The sequence below is a fragment of the Ranitomeya imitator genome, chromosome 3, assembly GCF_032444005.1.
Source record: "Ranitomeya imitator isolate aRanImi1 chromosome 3, aRanImi1.pri, whole genome shotgun sequence".
In the NCBI taxonomy this organism is placed as follows: Eukaryota; Metazoa; Chordata; class Amphibia; order Anura; family Dendrobatidae; genus Ranitomeya; species Ranitomeya imitator.
This window is the reverse complement of record NC_091284.1, coordinates 100,254,614-100,277,512: the sequence shown is the minus strand read 5'-3', so window position 1 is coordinate 100,277,512 and position 22,899 is coordinate 100,254,614. Positions and strand designations below refer to the sequence as shown.

At 42.9% G+C, this 22,899-nt stretch overlaps 1 protein-coding gene across 1 annotated transcript in view; it reads left to right on the top strand.

Annotated features, from left to right (window-relative positions):
- Positions 1-2,570: 2,570 nt before the first annotated feature.
- Positions 2,571-22,899, top strand: part of TRAF4 (TNF receptor associated factor 4) — a 54,361-nt gene continuing 34,032 nt past the window's right edge. Inside the window, exon 1 of the mRNA XM_069761215.1 lies at positions 2,571-2,976. Coding sequence (XP_069617316.1) covers positions 2,834-2,976 — 143 coding nt within the window. The 5' untranslated portion in view covers positions 2,571-2,833. The remainder of the gene's footprint in view (positions 2,977-22,899) is intronic.

Sequence of the window (22,899 nt, the reverse complement as noted above, 5' to 3'; positions counted from 1 at the left end):
TGTATTGTGACAAGCAAGAGGCAAAAGGTCAGAGCCCGCTGGATATCATGCAACTTAGGCTACTTTCACACATTAGGTTTTTGCCGTCAGGCACAATCTGGCAAGTTTTGAAAAAAACAGATCCGTTTTTTTTTCCGCCAGATCCGCTTTTTTCTCCTAGAGTTGTATTAGCGCCGGATTGTGCCTGATGGCCACACATTTCATCCGTTTTTTGCCGGATCCGTCTAAAATTATTTTTCCGGCGGCCGGAGAAAACATTCATAGTAACATTTTTTCTGTCCGGCAAAAAAACGCCGAGCGACGGTTCCAGCGATAAACGGATGAAACTGACATGTGAAATGATGAATCCAGTCTCCGAATCTGGCTTTCCATTCATTCTCCATACAATCATGCAAAATTTCTGTTCTGGGGTCTCTCTCTCTCTCTCTTCCTCCCTCTCCCCTCTCTCCCTCTCTTTCTCCCCGGGTTCATAAGGACTCTTTCACATTAGCATTTTTTGCAATCCGTCGCAATCCGTAGTTTTAGGATGCGTTTTTTGCCAATAAACTTGTATTAGCGACGGATCGCGATGGATTGCCACACGTCGCATCCATCGTGCAACGGATCCGTCGTGTTTTGGCAGACCCTTGTCACAAAAAACGTTCAATGTAACGTTTTTTTGTCCGTCGCGTCCGCCATTTTCGACCGCGCATGCGCGGCCGAAACTCCACCCCCTCCTCACTGGACTGCAGAATGGGCAGCGGATGCGTTGAAAAACTGCATCCGCTGCCCACGTCGTGCAAAACTTTCACAACGTCCGTTGGTACGTTGGCCTGACGCATTGCGACGGACCCGTACCGACGGAAGTGTGAAAGAGGCCTTAGAAAAAAATGGATCCAGCAAAAAAAACGGATCCATTGCATCAGTTTTTCACAATTTGGAACGGATCTGTTTTTTTTTTTTACAAATTTGCCGGATCCTGACTAACAGCAAAAACCTGATGTGTGAAAGTAGCCTTATGTGGCGAAGTTGTGGTACCTAGCGGATCACAAGGTGCGTCTATTTACCCGCAATATGCAACAATGTAGTAGAGGCTTGGAGTGTCATTTTTGGCAGAGCGAATTGTCTCGTGGCTGAAGTCGCCCTGTAGCCATCAGCTAGTGGCGCATTGTGTTAATTAGCCACTTTTTTGTCCCACACATCTCTACACAAGAATAGTCACTTATCCACATATCCTAGCAAATATCCAATCATACAGACGATTAATATCTAAATTACATGTAATAATTGAAAAGTTGGTCAAATTTACATATTAAAAAAATACAGTAAAAAATACAGTAGTCCAGCACTTTTTTTGGACTAACTTTTGCTGTAGACAAGAAAGGATCGTGCCCTAGACAATATTTTCTGGACCCCAATATAAAGCAATATGCACACGTTTATTATTTGCAGCAGATTTTTCTATAGGAAAAATGAGAGTGTTGGCTGGAAAAATGTAAAATAAATGTATTTTACATGCATTTTTGATGCGTTTTTACTTGCTTTTTTTCCCCATTAATTTGAATAGATAAAAAATGCTGTAAGAACACTGATAGAATTGACAAGCTGCAGAAAAACAAGGAGAAATAAGCAGCGTGTATGTGAGCTTTCCCAGAGCTCATTCACTTTGCTGGTGCTGTATAATGCTTTTCCGTGTCAAAAATGCAGCTTATGAACAAGCCCTCACAGAGCACATGATAAGCAGTGCGTTTCTTATTAGTTATCAAAATTACGTATTGTTTCCATGTATTTCTATGCAGCTGCACGCTCCGGTCCCGAGTGCCGGCGGTAGTGCCGGGTATTGAGGTGAGAGACTCAGATGAATTTCTCGCATTGCACTCGCAAGTGTGACCCCGGCCTTACACCGATGGCCGACCGCACAATACAATCACTTTTTACCTTTTAACTTTCATCTCCCTCCTATTTCCTCACAGATTGTAGCTTGCGATCAGCAGGACCCTCACTCCTCTCGGGATCTGTTGGACTCTGTGTTATTCTATGATGTCTTTACTTTGTCTGCACGAGTCTCCTCTGTAATGTAAAGCGCTGCGGAATATGTTGGCGCTATCGAAATAGAAAATATTATTATTAGCCGTTCGGAGTGACGTCAAATGTGCATCATGCCGCAATGATGACATCACGCCACAATGATGACATCACACCACAATGACATCACGCCGCAATGATGACATCACGCCGCAATGATGACATCACGCCAGGTTGAATAATCAAAAGAAGAGCTGCAGATGCCCGGAGGTAGGAGGTGGATCTGAGGGCCACCATCCAACAACTACAGGTTAGTAACATGGCCGATGAATGCCACCAGCTCCAGCCCCACAAGAGGGTAATTAGTCTCAATTACAGCAAGAAAGAGAATATTAGCAAGTGAGAGCAGAGTGACACTACTGCCGGGCGGGCAGGATGGGAGTTGTAGTGTGCGGAGCTCTCGCTCCGGCTGTCACTGTGCTGCTGGGGGCTCCGCAGCGCCACCTGTCGGGCACTTGCAGATCGCGCAGTCTCCTCCCTGCCGCCGTGCGGAGGAGGGGCGGACGGGCAGGGCTGGATGTACCTTGAGCAGCTGAGCTGGAGCAGACAGAGCTGCTAGTGCTGGGAGAGACAGCTGGAAGGAGCCGAGTCTGGGGAGACACGGACCCGCTCTGCTGCTCCTTGGACGCCCTGCGCTCCCGTCTGGGTGACATCTACTTTCTGCATGCCCCTAGTTCTGGGGAGAAGTGGCGAGTGACACGGGCGACCTTGGACGTGCTGCCGCCTCCCTCCGCTCCTGCGCCCGGTGTGCTGCTGCCGCTGGTACAAGATGCCGGGCTATGACTACAAGTTCCTGGAGAAGCTCAGGCGCAAGTTCATCTGCCCATTATGTAGCAAGGCAATGAGAGAGCCCGTGCAAGTGTCCACCTGTGGCCACCGCTTCTGTGACACCTGCCTGCAGGAGTTCCTCAGGTAAGCAGAAGGGGGCGCTGCGAGGGTGACAGCTCCTGGGAGCCTCTGTGCTGGTGCCTGTGCCAGTCTGCCATCTCACTGCTGGCCTGTGCCAGTCACACTCGCCCGCTCCCTCAGGCTGTCACTTTATAGGATGTCTGTAATGACCGTCGCTGTGGGCTCATGGAGCCATGTGTCATAACCGCGACCCCTCTGTCACCAAAACGTCCACATCTGTATGTCCGTCACTGTGGGCTCATGGCGCCATGTGTCATAACCGCGACCCCTCTGTCACCAAAACGTCCACATCTGTATGTCCGTCACTGTGGGCTCATGGCGCCATGTGTCAAAACCGCGACCCCTCTGTCACCAAAATGTCCACATCTGTATGTCCGTCACTGTGGGCTCATGGCACCATGTGTCATAACCGCGACCCCTCTGTCACCAAAACGTCCACATCTGTATGTCCGTCACTGTGGGCTCATGGCACCATGTGTCATAACCGCGACCCCTCTGTCACCAAAACGTCCACATCTGTATGTCCATCACTGTGGGCTCATGGCACCATGTGTCATAACCGCGACCCCTCTGTCACCAAAACGTCCACATCTGTATGTCCGTCACTGTGGGCTCATGGCGCCATGTGTCATAACCGCGACCCCTCTGTCACCAAAATGTCCACATCTGTATGTCCGTCACTGTGGGCTCATGGCGCCATGTGTCATAACCGCGACCCCTCTGTCACCAAAACGTCCACATCTGTATGTCCGTCACTGTGGGCTCATGGCGCCATGTGTCATAACCGCGACCCCTCTGTCACCAAAACGTCCACATCTGTATGTCCGTCACTGTGGGCTCATGGCACCATGTGTCATAACCGCGACCCCTCTGTCACCAAAAAGACCACATCTGTATGTCCGTCACTGTGGGTTCATGGCACCATGTGTCATAACCGCGACCCCTCTGTCACCAAAACGTCCACATCTGTATGTCCGTCACTGTGGGCTCATGGCGCCATGTGTCATAACCGCGACCCCTCTGTCACCAAAACGTCCACATCTGTATGTCCGTCACTGTGGGCTCATGGCGCCATGTGTCATAACCGCGACCCCTCTGTCACCAAAAAGACCACATCTGTATGTCCGTCACTGTGGGCTCATGGCGCCATGTGTCATAACCGCGACCCCTCTGTCACCAAAAAGACCACATCTGTATGTCCGTCACTGTGGGCTCATGGCACCATGTGTCATAACCGCGACCCCTCTGTCACCAAAACGTCCATCTGTATGTCCGTCACTGTGGGCTCATGGCGCCATGTGTCATAACCGCGACCCCTCTGTCACCAAAAAGACCACATCTGTATGTCCGTCACTGTGGGCTCATGGCGCCATGTGTCATAACTGCGACCCCTCTGTCACCAAAAAGGCCACATCTGTATGTCCGTCACTGTGGGTTCATGGCACCATGTGTCATAACCGCGACCCCTCTGTCACCAAAACGTCCACATCTGTATGTCCGTCACTGTGGGCTCATGGCGCCATGTGTCATAACCGCGACCCCTCTGTCACCAAAAAGACCACATCTGTATGTCCGTCACTGTGGGTTCATGGCACCATGTGTCATAACCGCGACCCCTCTGTCACCAAAACGTCCATCTGTATGTCCGTCACTGTGGGCTCATGGCGCCATGTGTCATAACCGCGACCCCTCTGTCACCAAAACGTCCACATCTGTATGTCCGTCACTGTGGGCTCATGGCACCATGTGTCATAACCGCGTCACCAGGACGTGTGTCACCCGCTTGTCACCTGGCTGCAGTTTGGCGGTTTTCTTATTCTTGCAAATGGTGCAGATCTTTTCGTTTTACTCTTGGTCCCTCAAGTGTCCAAAATTGGCTTATAGCGTAGACTTCAACTTCCAATCTATCGAACCAGTATTGATCGCCTATAATGGTAAGGTTCCAGTGCAAAACTGCCTCCAATTTTGGGAATTTATAGAAAATAGCCCTTTTTTTTTTTTTTTTTTTTTAGGAAGAACTGTATTGGAGAGATTACGGATGTTTAGAACGATGAGTCAATTTTTTAAGGCTGTATAGATGTCACCGTTTCCATCCAGTATAACCAACATTGATCCCCTGTGATGGGAATTGATAGTTCTTGAAAAATGTGATAAATGCAAAATTGCCTCCAATTTTGGGAATTTGTAGAAAATATCAAAATTACCGTACTCAGGTCAAGTATGGGAGAGAGTACGGATATTCGCAATGATGAGTAATTATTTTAAGGTGCAATAGGAGTGTCAGTTTCCATCAATGACGACCAATATTGATCCCCCTTGATGGGAATTGCTACATTTTGACAAATGCTTAACTGCCTCCAATTTTGGGAATTTATAGAAAATATTAAAATTTTGTTGTGAAAGTGTGTGGCTAAAAGCAATGAAGAGTGATTTCTCCATGCAGAGCTGTTCCCAGTATTGATACTATTCTCCATTACTTTAGTACACTCGGTTTTAACTAATTCCAGTTCTAAACTAACTTTTTTCTCCAATAAATGATGGAAGCGAAGAACCGATGACTTTATTACCATAGACCATAAATAATGGTAATTGATTCTTAGGTGCTTGGCCAGATTTCCACCTGCTGAATTGTATTGACATATTCTTCTTCTTTCTTTTTTTTGTTTTTTCCAGTAAACCCATCCCGGCCCTCAGGAGCTTAGGCTGTTGTACTGGTTTTAGTTTGAGGCAGGTTGGATGAATGTCAATGTAATGAAGTGAATGGAGCAGCAGGACGCTCATTGTGTTGCTTTGTTGCTGGTTGTCAACAAACACAAGGCTGGAAAGTGTATGAGTTGGGATATGAAGCAGAGGAAATGCACATCAACGTGGTGGAAATAGGTGAATAATGTACAGAACAAGGGGCTCTTGTGCCTGTCACCTATATCCTTTGTTCAGATCCCTGCTGCCTCTTACAGTCAGGAGGATTTACTGGATCCTCCACTCTTCTGCTTGTAAAACTGCCAAGATCCATCATCTGTGGTGCCAGGGCTATTCCCCAGGCACTCACTACAGATGCACTAACGCATTTGCTTACACTGTAGTCAGTGGGATTCCTTATTCACTTTTCTTCATAATTGGCTTTGATTGCAAGCTCTTGTCATTTCATGTAATTGAAACTCTGCTTACACTATGCACATTATGAGATGATGGGCAGCAGAGGCATGGCAGGGAGTAAAGATCACCAGGCAGTAAAGATGGGCGCACATTGGTTTGTAATTACATTGGATTAGGGTAATTCACCAACATAAGCCAATTTTCCAATGTACACCAATGGTCAGCGGCTCACAATATTGTAACCAGGTAGATCTACTACTTGGTGTGTGATTGAAATCATTAAAAATGCCCAAAGTTAGAGGCAGAAACTGACCCCAAGTTCTTATCTCAACCGGCAGTATGCTAGAGGGTGAGAAATGAATCGGTGTATGTGTCTATACCCATGTGTATATAGGCTGATATTTATACTCACTTTACTCGCTTTACAGATATGGTCATCGCTGTCCCCATTGGGGCTCCCAATATAATTTCCCTATCAGTATGTCTTTGGGAGTGTGGAAGGAAACCCAAGCAAACACTTTGGTGATATTGTCCTTAGTGGGATTTGACCCCAGGACCCCGGCACAGTGCTAGACACTTACCCATTGTGCTGTTATACGAATATGCTTCAATGACTTCTATCCAAGTACCGGACTTGAGGTTATGTGCACACAGAATTTTTGGAGGAGGTTTATGGAGCAAGGCTGCTAAAAAGAAAAAAAAATTTCTGAAAAATTGCTTAAAAACGCTTGACTGTTCCTATTCATTTCTATTGTAAAACTACTTGTTTTACAATTTTATATTTATTTTATATGTTCAGTCTTTTGAGCCTTTTTTTTCTTCTGCTTCTGGTTTTTTGAAAAGCACCAGGTGGGGAAAAAAGAGTGCAGGTCACTTTGAAGTATCTCCCGGTGGAAAATGCCCCAAATTGGGCACTGTCCAATCAGAAGGCTACAGAGGACGCTTTCTAAAGCACTTTAGGAAACAAAACTCCCTTTTCAACCATCTGAAAAAAAACTATGCTCATTCACTTATAACCACAAAAAAACATTTTACACTCTGAGACTGAGCTTGAGCTCATCTGAGAGCCATTTCTGTAATTTACCCCCAAATGTTACAAGTGGAATACCCTTTTTATTTTGAGATGCTATTATATCTTTCTTTGCCACTGGCAACAGCATATCACGAGTTAATATTTTTACTACTATTTTGTAATTGCATTTGTCTCTTTGTTATAATAGTCCTGGCTGACCTAGATTCCTGCATTGGGTTGTACTTATGTAAGGACCATTGCTCACTTAAAAGTTTATGTAGCTCAGAAAGTTAGCAGGTAGCTGCATGTAGGTGTCAGCTACTGCCCTGGAAAGATGTTTAGGATATGGTGGTGTTTTGGGGATGGGTTGTGGATCCCCCTCGCTATTTGTGACCATTCATTAGTGGTCAGATTTAGAATGTGCGTATATACCGGTATGTAAGGAGGGATGTTAAACCTCCAGAGTATCGATCTTGTAACGTTACGGGTGAGTAACACTACAATCTTCTCTAATGCCTCAGCGGGATCCACCCAAATGCCCCCCAGATATACACCTCATGCTTAATGTTGTCAGGGAGGAGGAGAGCACTTTCATGCTTTGGTTCGGCTACTGATGTCGGCGACTCTGAGAAGCAGTTTACCAGTGTGTAATCCTATAAAATGAGGAAATGAGCATTCTCAGAAAACTTTTAACGACATTAGAAAGTTTTGACCTTAAATCTGTTTCCTTTTCTTTTGATGTCCTGAAACAAAAATCAATTATATCCTTATATTTTAAATTCCAATGATTGTGATCAGGGGATAAAGCATGTGGTGTCTAGCAGTGAAATTGATGAAATCATAAGCACGTATTAACATGTGGCTTTTGTTGCTGGTTTTACTGCAGATTTACCCATTTCAGGACAATAGGTAGACGCCATACCTTTTTTTTTAATTTTTTTTTTTATTATTATTATTTGTGATAAACACAGCATATTCTGATTTTAGTATAAGCATTTACTGTATTTTGTGTGGCCACATGCTTCAGATTTCTGGCAGCATATTATCAACCATCTTCTATCTATATTGAGCTCCAAATGTCAAGGGGAAAGAATGGACAAATATGTTGGTTTTTTAACCTGATCCCTTGTTGCTCTAAATGATAAGTGCCACCAGGCATGACGGCCAGCCACTTATGACAGTCTTCTCTGCAATATTGGGCTGTAGGTCGTTTCATGGGAGTTGAGCCTCTACCAGAAGAGTGTGGCATCTACTTTTACCATCACAATGTTGAAAACACATGACCATTCAACCGAGCCCAGTGTGCAGGTGTATGGGGGATACGGAAGAATAATTGTTGGTTGAATGAGCATTTGGCCAATTATAATCGTATCACCAACTTTCCCTGGGTCTAGTATAACCTTTTTTTGCCTAAACTTACTTTAGATTGATATCCTAGTGAAAAACTACCAAAGAGTCAGTTCTTTTTAGTGCCACAAAAAGGATGTCAAGTGGTTAGGATTTACTCCAAGTGTCCCCTAAAAGGTATCTGCCATGAACCTGGATAGCTACGATCCAAGTCAAAAGCTCAAAATGGTGCTGAACGTCAATGCATGAACAAATGCCTACAAATATGTATATATTTTCACACAAACCATGATACCTTAATGGGTTACTCCCATCATTGAAAGTTATCACCTGTCATCTTTTTTTAAACATAACATTATTACACCAAAAGGTAATTCTGGAAAGTTGGTTATAGCCTTCTATGTGGATTCTTGTTTTTGTTTTTAGCTGTTCATTTTGTCAAGGAATTTCATGCTCAAGAGGGTCTGTAAATCATCAGATTCCTTCAGATATGAAATGTATATTATTTAATTTAAGCTCACTTATAGAGCTCCATTAATGCCACGGTGCTTTACAAACATCATCACTGTCCCTAGCAATATGTCTTTGGTGTGTGAGAGGAAACCTGAGAACCCAGAGGAAACCCATGCATACTTTGGGAGAAGATACAAACGCCTTGTAGATGTTGTCCTTGATCCTTGCAACAAGTTTTCTGGACACAAAATTTAGTAGATATTACAATTCCAGAATCATCTATGAGATTTTATGAAATCTAACCTACACATTCCAGCAAAAATCCGCATTGAAATTTGACAGTTTGAGGCATTGCATCCACAGGAAAGTTTTGCCCTAACGAACACTTGGTAGCCACTAGTAACCAAGAGCTATGTTTCCGACTGTGTAAATTTGGTGCACCTTCCTGTTGTTGGGCAGTTAGACATACCAGGACACAATAACTACTAATAACTTGGGATTCCTCACCCCCAAAAAACTTGAGACTTTGCTGTTTTAAAGATGCCTCAAATTCTTCACTCTGCATGGGATTATTAATAGGGGAGAGGACAGTGATGATTAATATTTAGTGGCTTGTTCATCGTCCACCTCCTCCTCATATGATGCAGATTAACCTTTTAGTGAACCCGAAAAATAAAATATTGAAAAGTTGCATAAAAAGCAATTCCACACTGTCGACTATTGCTCTGTGAAGTGTTTGGATTTTTTTCATCACTCAGCAATGTCGCCCTATAATTCCATCCGCCGAGAATAGATGCAGACAACAGGCTTTAGCTAGCTGACTGTGATACTAAGGACATTTTGGGATTCAAGCTCTGGGAGCTATCCCTTGCTGTTCTGTAGAAAGTTCTCGTTATTACTCTTTGTTCTGTTTAAGTTATGTGAAACTGTTCAACCTCAGCAAATATTTGCTCATATTACAAGCGAATTCATCCGCAATTGTCCTGCTCTACGTTCTTCTGCTTTTCACCTCTTGGAGTGGATGGTGGAGTTTTTGGAAAACCCTGGAGGAGGTCATTCCAAATTATCAGTTTTGAAGGCTACAATTTATAAATGTATTTGTCTCTAAGTTTTAGGACTATATGAGGAGCAGCCTTCATCTTCAGAATGACCGTACGTCCGAGGTGAATAGATTAATGCAGGATGATATGACAGGTTGCATATACTGGTATATATCACACATTGCAGCAGAGTGTCTTAGAAGAGCTGATGGATTGTTAAACTTTAAGTTAATGACCCTCATTTATTTGCCGATGCTTCCAGGTTCTTTATGTCTAGTGTCAATCAGTTTGACTATTTCAAAATTCCGTAATTTAACAAATGAGGCTGTTGAGTTTGAGTTGTGAGACCCTCGGCCAGTCCGTACATCATGGCTCGTACACAGACTGTGTTTCATGGGCACCTTAACTGAATTGTGTGAATATTCAGTATTAGTGTCTGGAAAAGATGCAATACAATAGATTTACAGTTGAGCAACTGGAAGATAAGCATCATATCTAGGATCCATGTTATACAAGGTCATAGTTGAATTTGGTGATTCTGAAAACACAGTTTTATAATGTCCAACCTCTATTTTGCAATGACATTAGAAATTGTTAGTAACTAGTAGCAATTGATTAGCTTATTATTTTATATGTAAGCATCTGCCCTTGAAGTCACAATTGCAGTAATGGGTCCATATTTCAGTGGATTCTAATAGACACTAACAGACTCTATTGCTAGTTTCACAGCAAGAATAGTGCAGCTATAATTCAGACAGTTTGATAGAAACCTCGATGGAATTTTAGAACGTTACAGTCAGAAAAGCCAGAGACCTGCCGCTCACAAAGATAAACTGCTCATTGGCTACCTGCAAGTCAATCAGCTGATGTTTAATGGACTGTTTATACTGGTCGATGTGTTGTCGAGAATGGTCATTTTAGGATAACCATACTTTCAAGTATCTTTTTGGAATAAACTGTCCTATGTGTTTACATGAAGAATGACACCATTTCTGGCCATTATATGACTTGTATCTTGCACCATCGTCAGTTTTTTTGTCTATAGGCTCTTTCTTAGTTTACAATTGACTCTTTGCTGGTGAGAGGAGATTAGCAACTATGATAGCTCCCATGCACACTACACAGGGTTTTCTTGCTTTTTATACCTTTTTAGCCCACAGTATCAGCTGCCGCATGATAGATATTATACAGGAGTCCTGAACTGTGTAGAAGTGAATCAAGCTCTGGGGTGTGGTAAAAGACTTGTTAGAATGCTCAGCATGACCTTCCCGTGTCTCCCTCTGCTTGTTTCCTCCTCACTTCTTCTCTCCCTATCGAGTATAATGTCTGTCATGTTTGAACAAGACAGATTAGAGCTGAGTTTTTATTTGACTGAATAAGTTCAGGAGGCAGGGAAAAGAGGAAGAAGTGGACCATAATTGGCAAAGAAAGCTGATTTCTCTGATGAGATACATTTCAAAGCGTCTTATATTCTCATGCAAAGTTCATTGAAAGTACAGTTACCTTTTATGCTTGCTTAAAAATAATCTTACCCAATGAAAAGACATTTTCCTTGTTCGACTAGAAAGATATTTTATAAGCATTTCTAGTAGATGTAGAGATGATGACCTGGGTTCACCAAACTACGAAGGTTAAAGGCCTTTAAACTTTTTTTTTTTTTTTTTTTTAATGTGGAAACATAGTAGGACTTCCTTAGATGTGCACACAGACTTTCATAAGATGGCATGGAACAATTGTGGTATGCTCCATTGTATTTCAGATATACAGAGTAATTTTCCATACATACACCAGTCAACTGAGCCTTTAGTGGTAGCAAACAGAGTCAGCGCTCTGGACTTTCTGTCCTATGTGCACATACTCTACGTTGCCCCATACACAGGATAGCTTTTGGCCAAATGATGGTTCTACAAATCAGTTAGCCTACTTTCACACTAGTGTCTGTACGGGGCCGTCGCCATGCGTCGGAATGACGTACCGACACAAACTGCAAAAATAATGAACAACGGGGGCAGCGGATGCTGTTTTACAACGCATCCGCTGCCCCATTGTAAGGTCCGGGGAGAAGGGGGGCGGAGTTCCGGCCGCGCATGCGCGGTCGGAAATTGTGGACTCGACGCCCCAAAAAAGTTACATGTAACTTCTATGTGCCGACGGTGCGCCAAAACACGATGCATCCGTCGCACGACGGATGCGACGTGTGGCCATACGTCGCAACGCGTCGCTAATGCAAGTCTATGGAGAAAAACGTATCCTGCAAGCACATTTGTTTTTTTTCCAAAACGACGCATTGCGACGTACAGCAAACAACGCTAGTGTGAAAGTAGCCTTAGTTAGCAGCTCTCTCCCTACTCCTCCATACACAGGAACGCTTGCTCTGCCGAGCACGCCTGTGTTCTCTAGAAGAGCCTCAGTTGACTCCCCTTGTGAAAGATTATCTTTCCGAGAACAGTCTGAAGTTGGACATACCAAGTCTTTATCTCCCCACATCATCTGCTGGAGGGACTGTACAGAGGCCCCCACCCATGCTGTGGATATTCTATGTGGATTTGCATCCACAAGACTTGGATTTTTTTTTTGTGTGCAGAAGTTGGCCCATGGTATCGATTTATAAATATGGAATATTCCAATTTCTGATTTTCACCATGAGCGAACTTTGAAAGTAAGTGGGATGAATATCATTGTAAAATTCGCAGCTATATCCGTATGTTACACATGCGGGTTTTCTACAGATTTGTGTCAGATTTTTATTTTTTTTTTGTCCTGAGTGGACGTCCCCTAAGTTTTTCTTTTATCCTCATTAACAGGTACATTTTGTATTCATTTTTGCAGCACGTACTCATTAGGCTATACGCCCATGATCCGCAAGTAGCAGCGCTTTGGACGCAGTGTATTTTCGTTGCTTCCAAAATGCTGCATTCTGCTGATCGCAGGTATATCCGCATGTGTTCACCGAACTGTACAAACTTACCGCATTCAATACATTCTTTTGATTACATTTCTGTTGCAAGAGAAATAGCCTGCTGCGGTCTTGAAAGACTCACCACATGTCAGTCTCTGCGGGTGATCCCCAGGCGCACATACACGCACAATGGACATAGGATTTCTAGAAATCCCATCCCCTATGCTGTAACATCTGGCCGTTGCGGTTTTGACGCTGCATAAATATTCAGCATCAAAACCGCAGCAGTTCCTGATCGTGTGCACATACCCCTATAATCTATGGTGCTATTCACATGTCCATGTTTTTCACTGACTGTGTGTTTATGCAAAAGTCACAGATTTTTATTTATTTATTTTTTTTCTGAAAGCACGGATGACAAGGACCAATAAAAGTCTTTGGGTCTGTGAAAAACACGGATGGCATCAGTGTGCTGCCTGTTTTTAACACTTCAAAGTATGAGAAGCTGTGTACAGTAATTTATATATAGATTTGTGAAAAACACTGACACACGGACCATACGCTCATGACACACTAATCCAAAACACTGATGAAACCGGTACCACTTAAGGCCCCTTCACATTAAGCGACGCTGCAGCGATACCGACAACGATCCGGATCGCTGCAGCGTCGCTGTTTGGTCGCTGGAGAGCTGTCACACAGACAGCTCACCAGCGACCAACGATCCCGAAGTCCCCGGGTAACCAGGGTAAACATCGGGTTACTAAGCGCAGGGCCGCGCTTAGTAACCCGATGTTTACCCTGGTTACCAGCGTAAAAGTAAAAAAAAAAAAACGCTTCATACTTACCTACCGCTGTCTGTCCCCGGCGCTCTGCTTCTCTGCACTCCTCCTGTACTGGCTGTGAGCACAGCGGCTGGAAAGCAGAGCGGTGACGTCACCGCTCTGCTTTCCGGCTGACCGACGCTCACAGCCAGTACAGGAGGAGTGCAGAGCACAGCGCCGGGGACAGACAGCGGTAGGTAAGTATGTAGTGTTTGTTTTTTTTTTACTTTTACGCTGGTAACCAGGGTAAACATCGGGTTACTAAGCGCGGCCCTGCGCTTAGTAACCCGATGTTTACCCTGGTTACCAGTGAAGACATCGCTGGATCGGTGTCACACACGCCGATCCAGCGATGTCCACGGGAGATCCAGCGACGAAATAAAGTTCTGGACTTTGTTCAGCGACCAACGATCTCCCAGCAGGGGCCTGATCGTTGGTCGCTGTCACACACAACGATTTCCTTAACGATATCGTTGCTACGTCACAAAAAGCAACGATATCGTTAACGATATCGTTATGTGTGAAGGTACCTTTAGGTGTTTAAACACGGACATATGAATGAGGTCAGGGGTGGGGAACCTCAGGCCCGCAGGCCATTTACGGCCCTCGATGACTTTTTATCCAGCCATCGGACAGATTTCTGGAGACCGCAGTTTTTTGCCCGACGGCTATCTTTGATGGCCGCCATCCCATTAATTCCTTCTTGCTCTTTGAGCTCGTTCACGCAATGTTCACTGCTGAACGCTGAGGCGCGTGCAATGAATGATTACGTCCTGACACCAGTGTCAGAGTCAGGACGTATTCTGAGGGCAGGGTTAGGGCACGATTTGTGCGGCCCCCGAATGATGGCAGAAATATCCAAAATGGCCTTTGGCAGAAAGAAGGTTCCTCACCCCTGGTGTAAATAGAAGTTATGCCGTGACCCTCTTGAACATAAAGTGATCATTTCTGGTGGAAGACATGCAATCATTCAATCATTGTTGAAGTTTTCATGCGGCTGTAATTCTGGCCCCAGATAATCATGATCGTTTGTAATGTTTTTCTTCAAAAATTGAGTGTTTGCGGCTTATTATTAATTCTCCAGAGATCATCCTTGGCTGTATGTTGCGCATGAAGCATGGCTGTATTGGGTCTTGAGAGATTTTGCCGTTAAGGCTTAATAATTATGATGTGTTCTCTGTACTGGATAAGCAGAGGGCTGAGCATAAGAGCTGCCTAACCATTTAGTCAGCCCTCCCCCACCTTTGTCTAGGGCCTGATGAACATCCCCTCTCAATCCCTGACTTCATTAAGTGCCACTTGGCTGACACACAATGGCTGCTGGGCTGTGAGTGACGTGGGGAGGAGTTGAATATATACAAGGGATGGAGGGAGGAAGCTTATTTAGCAGCTGCTACTCATATTGCTGCCTGTGCACGTGTGCACTAATACCCCCAGCTCGCCCATCGGCTCTTTATACTCACTTGTCACTCTGATTAATGCATTTCCGCACATTTGTCTGAGATTGTGCATCAGGGTGGGAGTATAATATTCCGCTGGTTCAGCGCAAACACACTTGTATCATAGAAACAAAAAAGACCAGAAGGAAAGAGGATTTCAGATCACACCAATATTCTACTGAAGGGACCATGAAAACAAAATGCCTACTAATGTAGGTGGGCATCGCCAGCCCTACTAATGCCTAGACAGATTTACTATCTGGGGAGTCCAGGAAAGCTGGGTAATAATCTGAACATTTCTTTGTTCTCTAACTTGCCTTTAGGTCAAGAAAATGCATTAAAAAAATAATAATAAAAGCCAGCGTTTTTGTTGCATTTTTATTTCTTTTTGCACTTTTGTTGAATTTTTTTTTTATAAATTTAATATTTTTAATCTGCAAGCTGTGTTCCATTTTAGCCACGTGAATCCTTGATAATGTGAATTCTAGACTCCTTGCAGATTGATAGTTGTAATGTCAGAAGTGCACCATAAAACTCATGTCATATTGACACACGTTATTTAAAAAAAAAATAATAATGCAAATCTGTGGACGAAATACATAGTGCACGCTACAATTTTAATAAAAATCGCAAGTAAATTTAAAAAATGACACCTAAAGAAATAATAGATGTATCTTGCAGTCATGTTTACTTATTGACTTCAGTCAACATCTGTCTGCAGCGTGTTTTACAAAAAAAAATGTACTAAAATGCTTTTACGTCACTAAGGAAATCTACATTGTAAGAATAATTTAAAATTCAGTTTTAGGTGTAAAATTTGGTAATGTATCTTGGCACACAAGTGAATTCTCTTGGGCCTTGTGTGTACGGGTATCGATGGACCATGATGAGCTGGCTTCATTGCCTGTCAGCTATAATACTGGAATGAATGGTGCTATATAAATAAATAATAATAATGGTAATACTAATATATGAGCATGAGAGATGCATCGGAGCAATAGACTGGCCACACGCCGCTCCACTAGAGTGTCTCATTAAATTTGGACGCTTATTCTATTCAATTTTCTGCTGGTGAATTTTCCATCCAGGAGGTAAAGTGTGGGCTCTTTTTTTTTTTTTTTTTTTTTCATTCTGATTATACAGTGGGGCAATTTAAATTTCCCATAGGGATTGTCTGGTATAATTACATGTCGGCTCGCCTCAGGAAACCGCCCAGAAGGTCAGAGAGCGGGAAACGCCATGTAAAGATAACCAGCCACATAGTCTTTATAACCGAGCTTCTGAAAATGACACCATGGCCTATGGGGAAAACTGCCTGGCTCTGATCCATATTAATCCCGCACGGCACATCTCTGAAACCCTTCTCTTCTGTTCTCTGGCTGCGTGCACCAAGCGTGGGGAGCAGGCCCTGTCTTGTGCAAGCCTCAAGTGTTGAATGAGAGCGTGAGGAGCATAGAAGAGACCTGCTCGTACCTGCCCTAATAACGTGATATTGATACACATGGATGCACGTTATTATTCTGAATATCTACGTAGAGGAACCAAGGTGACCTCATGTTCTCACTGACATTGTGTGTAGTCTAGAAGAAGCCAAAGCCATGCCTCAGTATTTCATCTGAGGACTTTATGGTTCCTTTATTGCCGTCTCACCATAACCTCAGTAGAAACGATACCCCTTACACCCCAGTCCAGAGCCTCTCACCTAGCCAAATCAGTTCTCATGCTTCGCACTGACGAGGGTCAACAGCCCGAAACACCGTGTCTGCGAATTGAGATATTGATTTGGCTTTTATCCTAAGTCATATTGCACGACTCGTTAAAGGGTTGATTGTGACTTGTAGGATCGCTACTTCCAACAGGTGGCGCTATAGAGTTTAAGTCCTCTTTTTCTCAGAAGAGGCAATTTGCATAACCTCAGTAGTCATCCTTTCTTACCGTCTCATTCACATTCTCTGTTCTTAGTCGTAAACAAGGAAGGAATTTTGTTAAAGAAACCATTGAAGCCAAGCCGTAATGACGTGAGCAGAGGCAAGTCAGTGTTTGCAGGAAGCAAATATTGAAAATATACATTGTTGGCTCCGAGATGATTGTGCTGCAAAATATACGTGGTTGGTGGCTATTGAGAAATTATGATGGTGTAACAGTTGTCAGACTGAATACAAGAGGCGTACACCGCTTTCTGCATTTCTCCGGTTTCTATCAAATCAGACAAAATAATCAGATGACGTATGTGCAGAGCGTTGTGATAACTCTTGACTCTCTAATGTGAAAGCGCTAGAGCAATGAACGCCCGCAGTAAGGTATCCTAGAGCCCTAACTGTAGAAACAATTCAAGGATAAGAGGAAATGAACGGCACATCCATCCAAAAATAGGTAAAAAATTATTTCATGCTTTATTCAAAACTCATTAAAATCATGGAATTCAAAAAATATGTATAAAATCTGATGCGTTTCTGGTGTCCAAGCGGCCTAAGGCTGCCATCACACCAGCAGTATTTGGTCAGTATTTTACATCAGTATTTGTAAGCCAAAACCCGGAGTGGGTGATAAATACAGAAGTGGTGCATATGTTTCTATTATACTTTTCCTCTGTTTGGTCCACTCCTGGTTTTGGCTTAAGGTTCAAATTGCGTTAGTGGGTATCTGCTAACGGAATCCGTTACATAGCGCCACTAACGCAATGTAACGGATCCATTAGCGCACCCATTGACTGCAATGTATGTAATGCATCCTTAACGCATGCCATTTTTGGCATGCGTTAGCGATGTTCCGTTATTTTGTGACAGACCTCGAACGCTGTCTGCAGCGTTTTTGGGTCCGTTCTCGCTAGCGCAGACCGGGCATCTGCGCTAGCGCGATCGCTAAACGCGATCCCTTTTTGGACATTGCGTTAACGCAGTCCGTTAGTGTATGCGCTAAACGGACTGCACTTACGCAATGTGAACCATAGGATTGTAGAAACAGTTGTGGAGCAGTCAGTGATGCATGATACCAGACACATGGAGTCCCCATGGCTTGTGCCTCATACATAAGAACTCATTTAGATGTCAGGGATTTTTCTTGCATGCAAAAAAAAAATCCACATTTCATCAGCTTTTTTGATGAACGTTGCATCAAAGTTTGGTCCATGTGCAATTTTTTACCATCAGAGTATCATCAGTTTTTTCATAAAAAATATATGATGGAGCTTCTCATATCAAATAATTAACACATGTTATCAGTTTTTTTTTTTCCTTCAAGTACTCAGACTTAAATTTGCAAGTTTGATGTCCAATTTTGGTCCAAATCGCATGTATCCATATTTTCTCTGCAAAAATCCTCATACTTGTGAACAGCCACATAGATTATGATAAGTACGAGTTTGATCTCTGAAAACATAGATGGCACTTGTATGTAAAAATATGATGTCTAAATACATCTTGAGGCAGAGCTTCTGGCCCATCACATTGCATGTTGCATCAGTGGGTCCGTTGGCAGCCCCTTGAGCTCCCTATTGTGAATAGGAGCAGGAGCTATCCAGCATTAAAGGGAACATGTCAGGTCCCCCATGCCCTCCAAGCCAGCAGTATTAATCTCCCTGCCTAACTAGCCCTGTAAACGTTATCCAGTTAACAGTTTAAAAAAAAAAACATGTATAATGTCCCCGTTTCCTATGTTAATTAGGGCTTTTACTAATTGATGGGGCGTTAGTGTCCCCAGACTAGTCAGACCGCTCTTTTTCCATGTTATCACGCCCACAGTGGGCTTGATAACATAATTTGCAGAAGCCGGCCTCATGCGTGGATTATGCAAATCCTGCGCGTGTGCGCCGCTCATTTCGGTAGTAACACTGCGCCTCTGTAGCCGTGTGTACACTTCCCGGCTTCAGAGGAGCACTGCACATGACCAGAAGCCACGTTCAATTAGTCAAAGCCCTAATTTGAATCGGAAACTGGGACATTATAAAGACTTTTTATAAAACCTTTATTTAGCTGAGTAACGTTATACAGGGCTGGTTAGGCAGGGAGTTTACTCATACATAGGTGACTGTTGCTGGGCTGGAGGGCATGGAGGACATGACCGGTTCCGTTTAAATATGGAGCGGTCTTGTCTGCAAAACAGATGATAGAACTTGTGCATGTGGGAAAACGCTCGTGGACTAGCAGATCGACTTTGGTCAGTGTGCTGTCCACAGTCATTGTACACATGGACACCCCACTGACCTTACAAATATATCCATGTGAACGAGGCCTGAGGCCGGAATCACAGTCGGAGTACGGACCACGGTGTTAGGACCGGCCACAGTTTCTTAACCAAGCCTCATATAAATCCGGCCTTAACCCCTTAATGACCGCCAATACGTCTTTTAACTGACCTGAGATATAAGAGAATAGCCTCCCCATACAGATGACAATCCAGCATCTGTTGGTTATGCACTATAGCTGACAACTTGCTGTATCAGCCACGATCAGTATTTGCACCTTCTAAATCTGTTTAACCCCTTAGATGCTGCTGTCAATAGTGACTACATCATTATAAATGGTTAACAGAGTGTGGGGGCTTCTTCTTTATCCCAATTGGTGCCCTCAGATCATGATTTTGTTGTCCTGATGTTTGCGATGGCAATTCATGACCAAATAGCGGCCTTAGAGTCTGACGGCTATAGTAATCTGTTTAGAAGTTAGCAACATTTAGGTGGTAAAAATACACATTTTCATTTCTGTCATGCCACTTTGCATTAATAACTGTAAAGCACCTGAAGGGTTAATAAACTACCTGACAGCAGTTTTTGATATGTCAGGGGGTGCTGTTTTTAAAATGGTATCACGTTTGGGGGTTTCCCAATATATGGGACCCCTAAAGTCACTTCAAACATGGATAAGTCCCTAAAAAAATAAATGTGGTAAATTTCTTTGAAAAATTGAAAAATTGCTGCTACATTTTTAAACCTCCTAAAATGCTAACAAAATAAAATAACATTTTACAAATGGTGCTGATGTACAGCAGACATGTGGGAAATGTTATTTATTAATGGTTTGCTGTTGTATGACTATCTGGATTAAAGGGATAATCATTCAAATTTAGAAAATTGCTAATTTTTTAACATTTTTCTCACATTTTTTATATTTTTTATAAAGAAACACAAAAAATGTTGAACTAAATTTACCATTATCATAAAGTATAATGAGTCACGAAAAAACAGTCTCAAAATCACTGGGATTTGTTGAAGCGTTGCAGAGTTATTACCACATAAAGTGACACTGGTCAGATTTCAAAAATTTGGCTCGGTCACTAAGGGGTTAAACATACAATTTATAACACATTCATATAACCTGTAACCCTTCTGTTCGATAGTGAGTGCGTTATAGCTGTTTTATTTCCACGCTGCCTTCCTTTTATTATGGGAGTTGGGATGGCTTCAGGCCGGGCATTTGTGTGCCATGCACCTGATGACTTTATAGCGTCGTGTTCCAGCCATATATTATATGCCAAGCAAAAATCTTACCCAAGAGTGCAAATGCATTTTACCAAAAACTCATGGTAATTTTTTCACAATTTTTTTTCTTTCCTTAACCACCCTCCAAAATCTACTACGTGCAAACAGCATTTAACGAAGAACAATAGAACCAGGTTAATTGTAGAAAAACTGGCAAGGTATGCTAATAGCCGCCTCCTGGCCTGCCTGTTTTGCATAGGTTGTAGTTCCTCGCCATGAGCACGGTCTGCCTAGCAACAGATGGTGCGGCTGTGCTGACATCTGCTCGGAGTAGGTGTAAGGAGCAGACCAAGGCTTTGTTCTGAATCCTGCGCTCAAACAAAGAACATTATTAGTATTACTATTATTATTATTTTATTTTATAAATGCACAAATAACCGTTTTACACTATTAGAATTTATGACATCTGCACGCATTAGTGTTGCAGCCCGTGCGGTACCTGATTCCTAGTACTCAGATTTGGTCATACTGCTGACTGCTATTTAATTGTAGTAGAATAGTAGCTCAGGTTCAGCCTCCCCAGAGTGAAGACATGAGGGAAGATGCGGGACGTGTAAAGTGATCCTCGGTATCATGTTAATTTCACTGAGAGATCTTACAGGGCTGTGTTCTTGCAATATGTTGCTTCCTTCTGTGTCTGTGCCGAGGTCAAAGGGGCAGTATCACTGAAACTCGCACTAATGGCAGATGCACACCATTTGTTTCTTTACAAGCATCGCTTTTTGTGTGATTTTTTTTTTTTTTTTTTTTTTACAGTTTTCTTAAAATAAATAGAGTAAATATGATATTCTGACATATCATCAATACATGCGAGAACATCACGCTGTCATTTCACACCACTGCTGATTTCCATTCGCGGACACACAAACCCCTTTGGCACTACGCGGAGATCACTGTTATTGGAAACCTGACACAACAATCTAACCCAAGGGCGATCCGGATCAATTTGCGTGTACTTGTTCACTTGTGACCCCTACCAACAAATCGGAGATCAGCTGTGATTTTCTAAACTGCACGGAGTACACAAATTGTTAATACAACACTATACAGGAAATGGGGATATACAAAATGGAATAATAATAAAATCAGGGCACGGCTTCACTGCGGTATAATGCATCACAGATATCATTCTGTGCGGTAGATCCCAGCGTCTCAGAACTCACATCATGGTCACCTGTAGTTTTCTGAAATCTCATCACTATAGACTAATAATAAATGCTATTATACATTGCAATCTACCATGAATGCAATGATCTTTATGGGTACTATTTCTCCATAAATGATTAAAAGCGTTGTCCAACTTAAAAAAATAAAAATAAAATGCAGAATCAACGAATAGGTGAAAATAAACCGAATTAAATTGGTGCATACTCGCATTCTTTATCCTCCATTGGTGCATCGCAGGCTGCTCGGGTGGGACAAATCACGCTACTTTCTTTTGACACTTGACCACTATGGGGTGGTGAGTAAAGAATGTGATTATTATTTTTTTACCCATCCTTTGCTTCGATTATTTTATATTGATCTATTTTTAAGTCAGACAGCCCCTTTAGTCCAAAAACTTCTCATTGGAATGACTTCATTAAAATTCACATGTAGGCATTACACTACAGCTGAGCGAATTTTTCAAAATTCGGTTCTGATTTATGATCGGTGCTGAATTTTTTTACAACAGTTGAGCGTTATTGGAGTCAGTGGGAGTAGAAATGAACGAATATGTTCAGAACCAATCGTCAAACATAAATTTGGCATGAATAGGGTACCAATATGGCATGAATATGGCAAATTCAGATTCTGCGACCGATTCTGACCATAGTCGCCCAACTCTAATTACAACATTGCCTTCTCTTTGCTCTAAATGGACTTTTACTGGAGGACACATGGGGCTCAACTTACCATCCCCACTTCCACCAGTCTATAGGATGGGTTAAATCTGTGTATAATGGACCAAGGGTTTGATTTCTATTTGAAATATTCACCGGAGACCACAGAGCTATTTGACCACTGACATAAGATGCTCTGTTTCATTCAGATGCCCTACAGTTCTGACAAATATTTGTTCTTATAACCAGTGCATCTCTGATAATATAATAGAGCAATTTCTGGTCTATCACTATATGGGAATGCTGAGAAGTCGTTACTCTGCAGACGGTTATTATAAGGGACGCTGCTAGTTACTTCGTATACAAACCATTAGAACGATTATTACATTAAAGCCATTCTCCACTTTGTACAATTCCTTTTTTGATAGTCCTTTGACCATACGCAGATCACAAATAGTCATCCTACCATTACCAACAACTCCCTTATTGGGTTGTTTGAGAGATTGTGTTGTTTGTC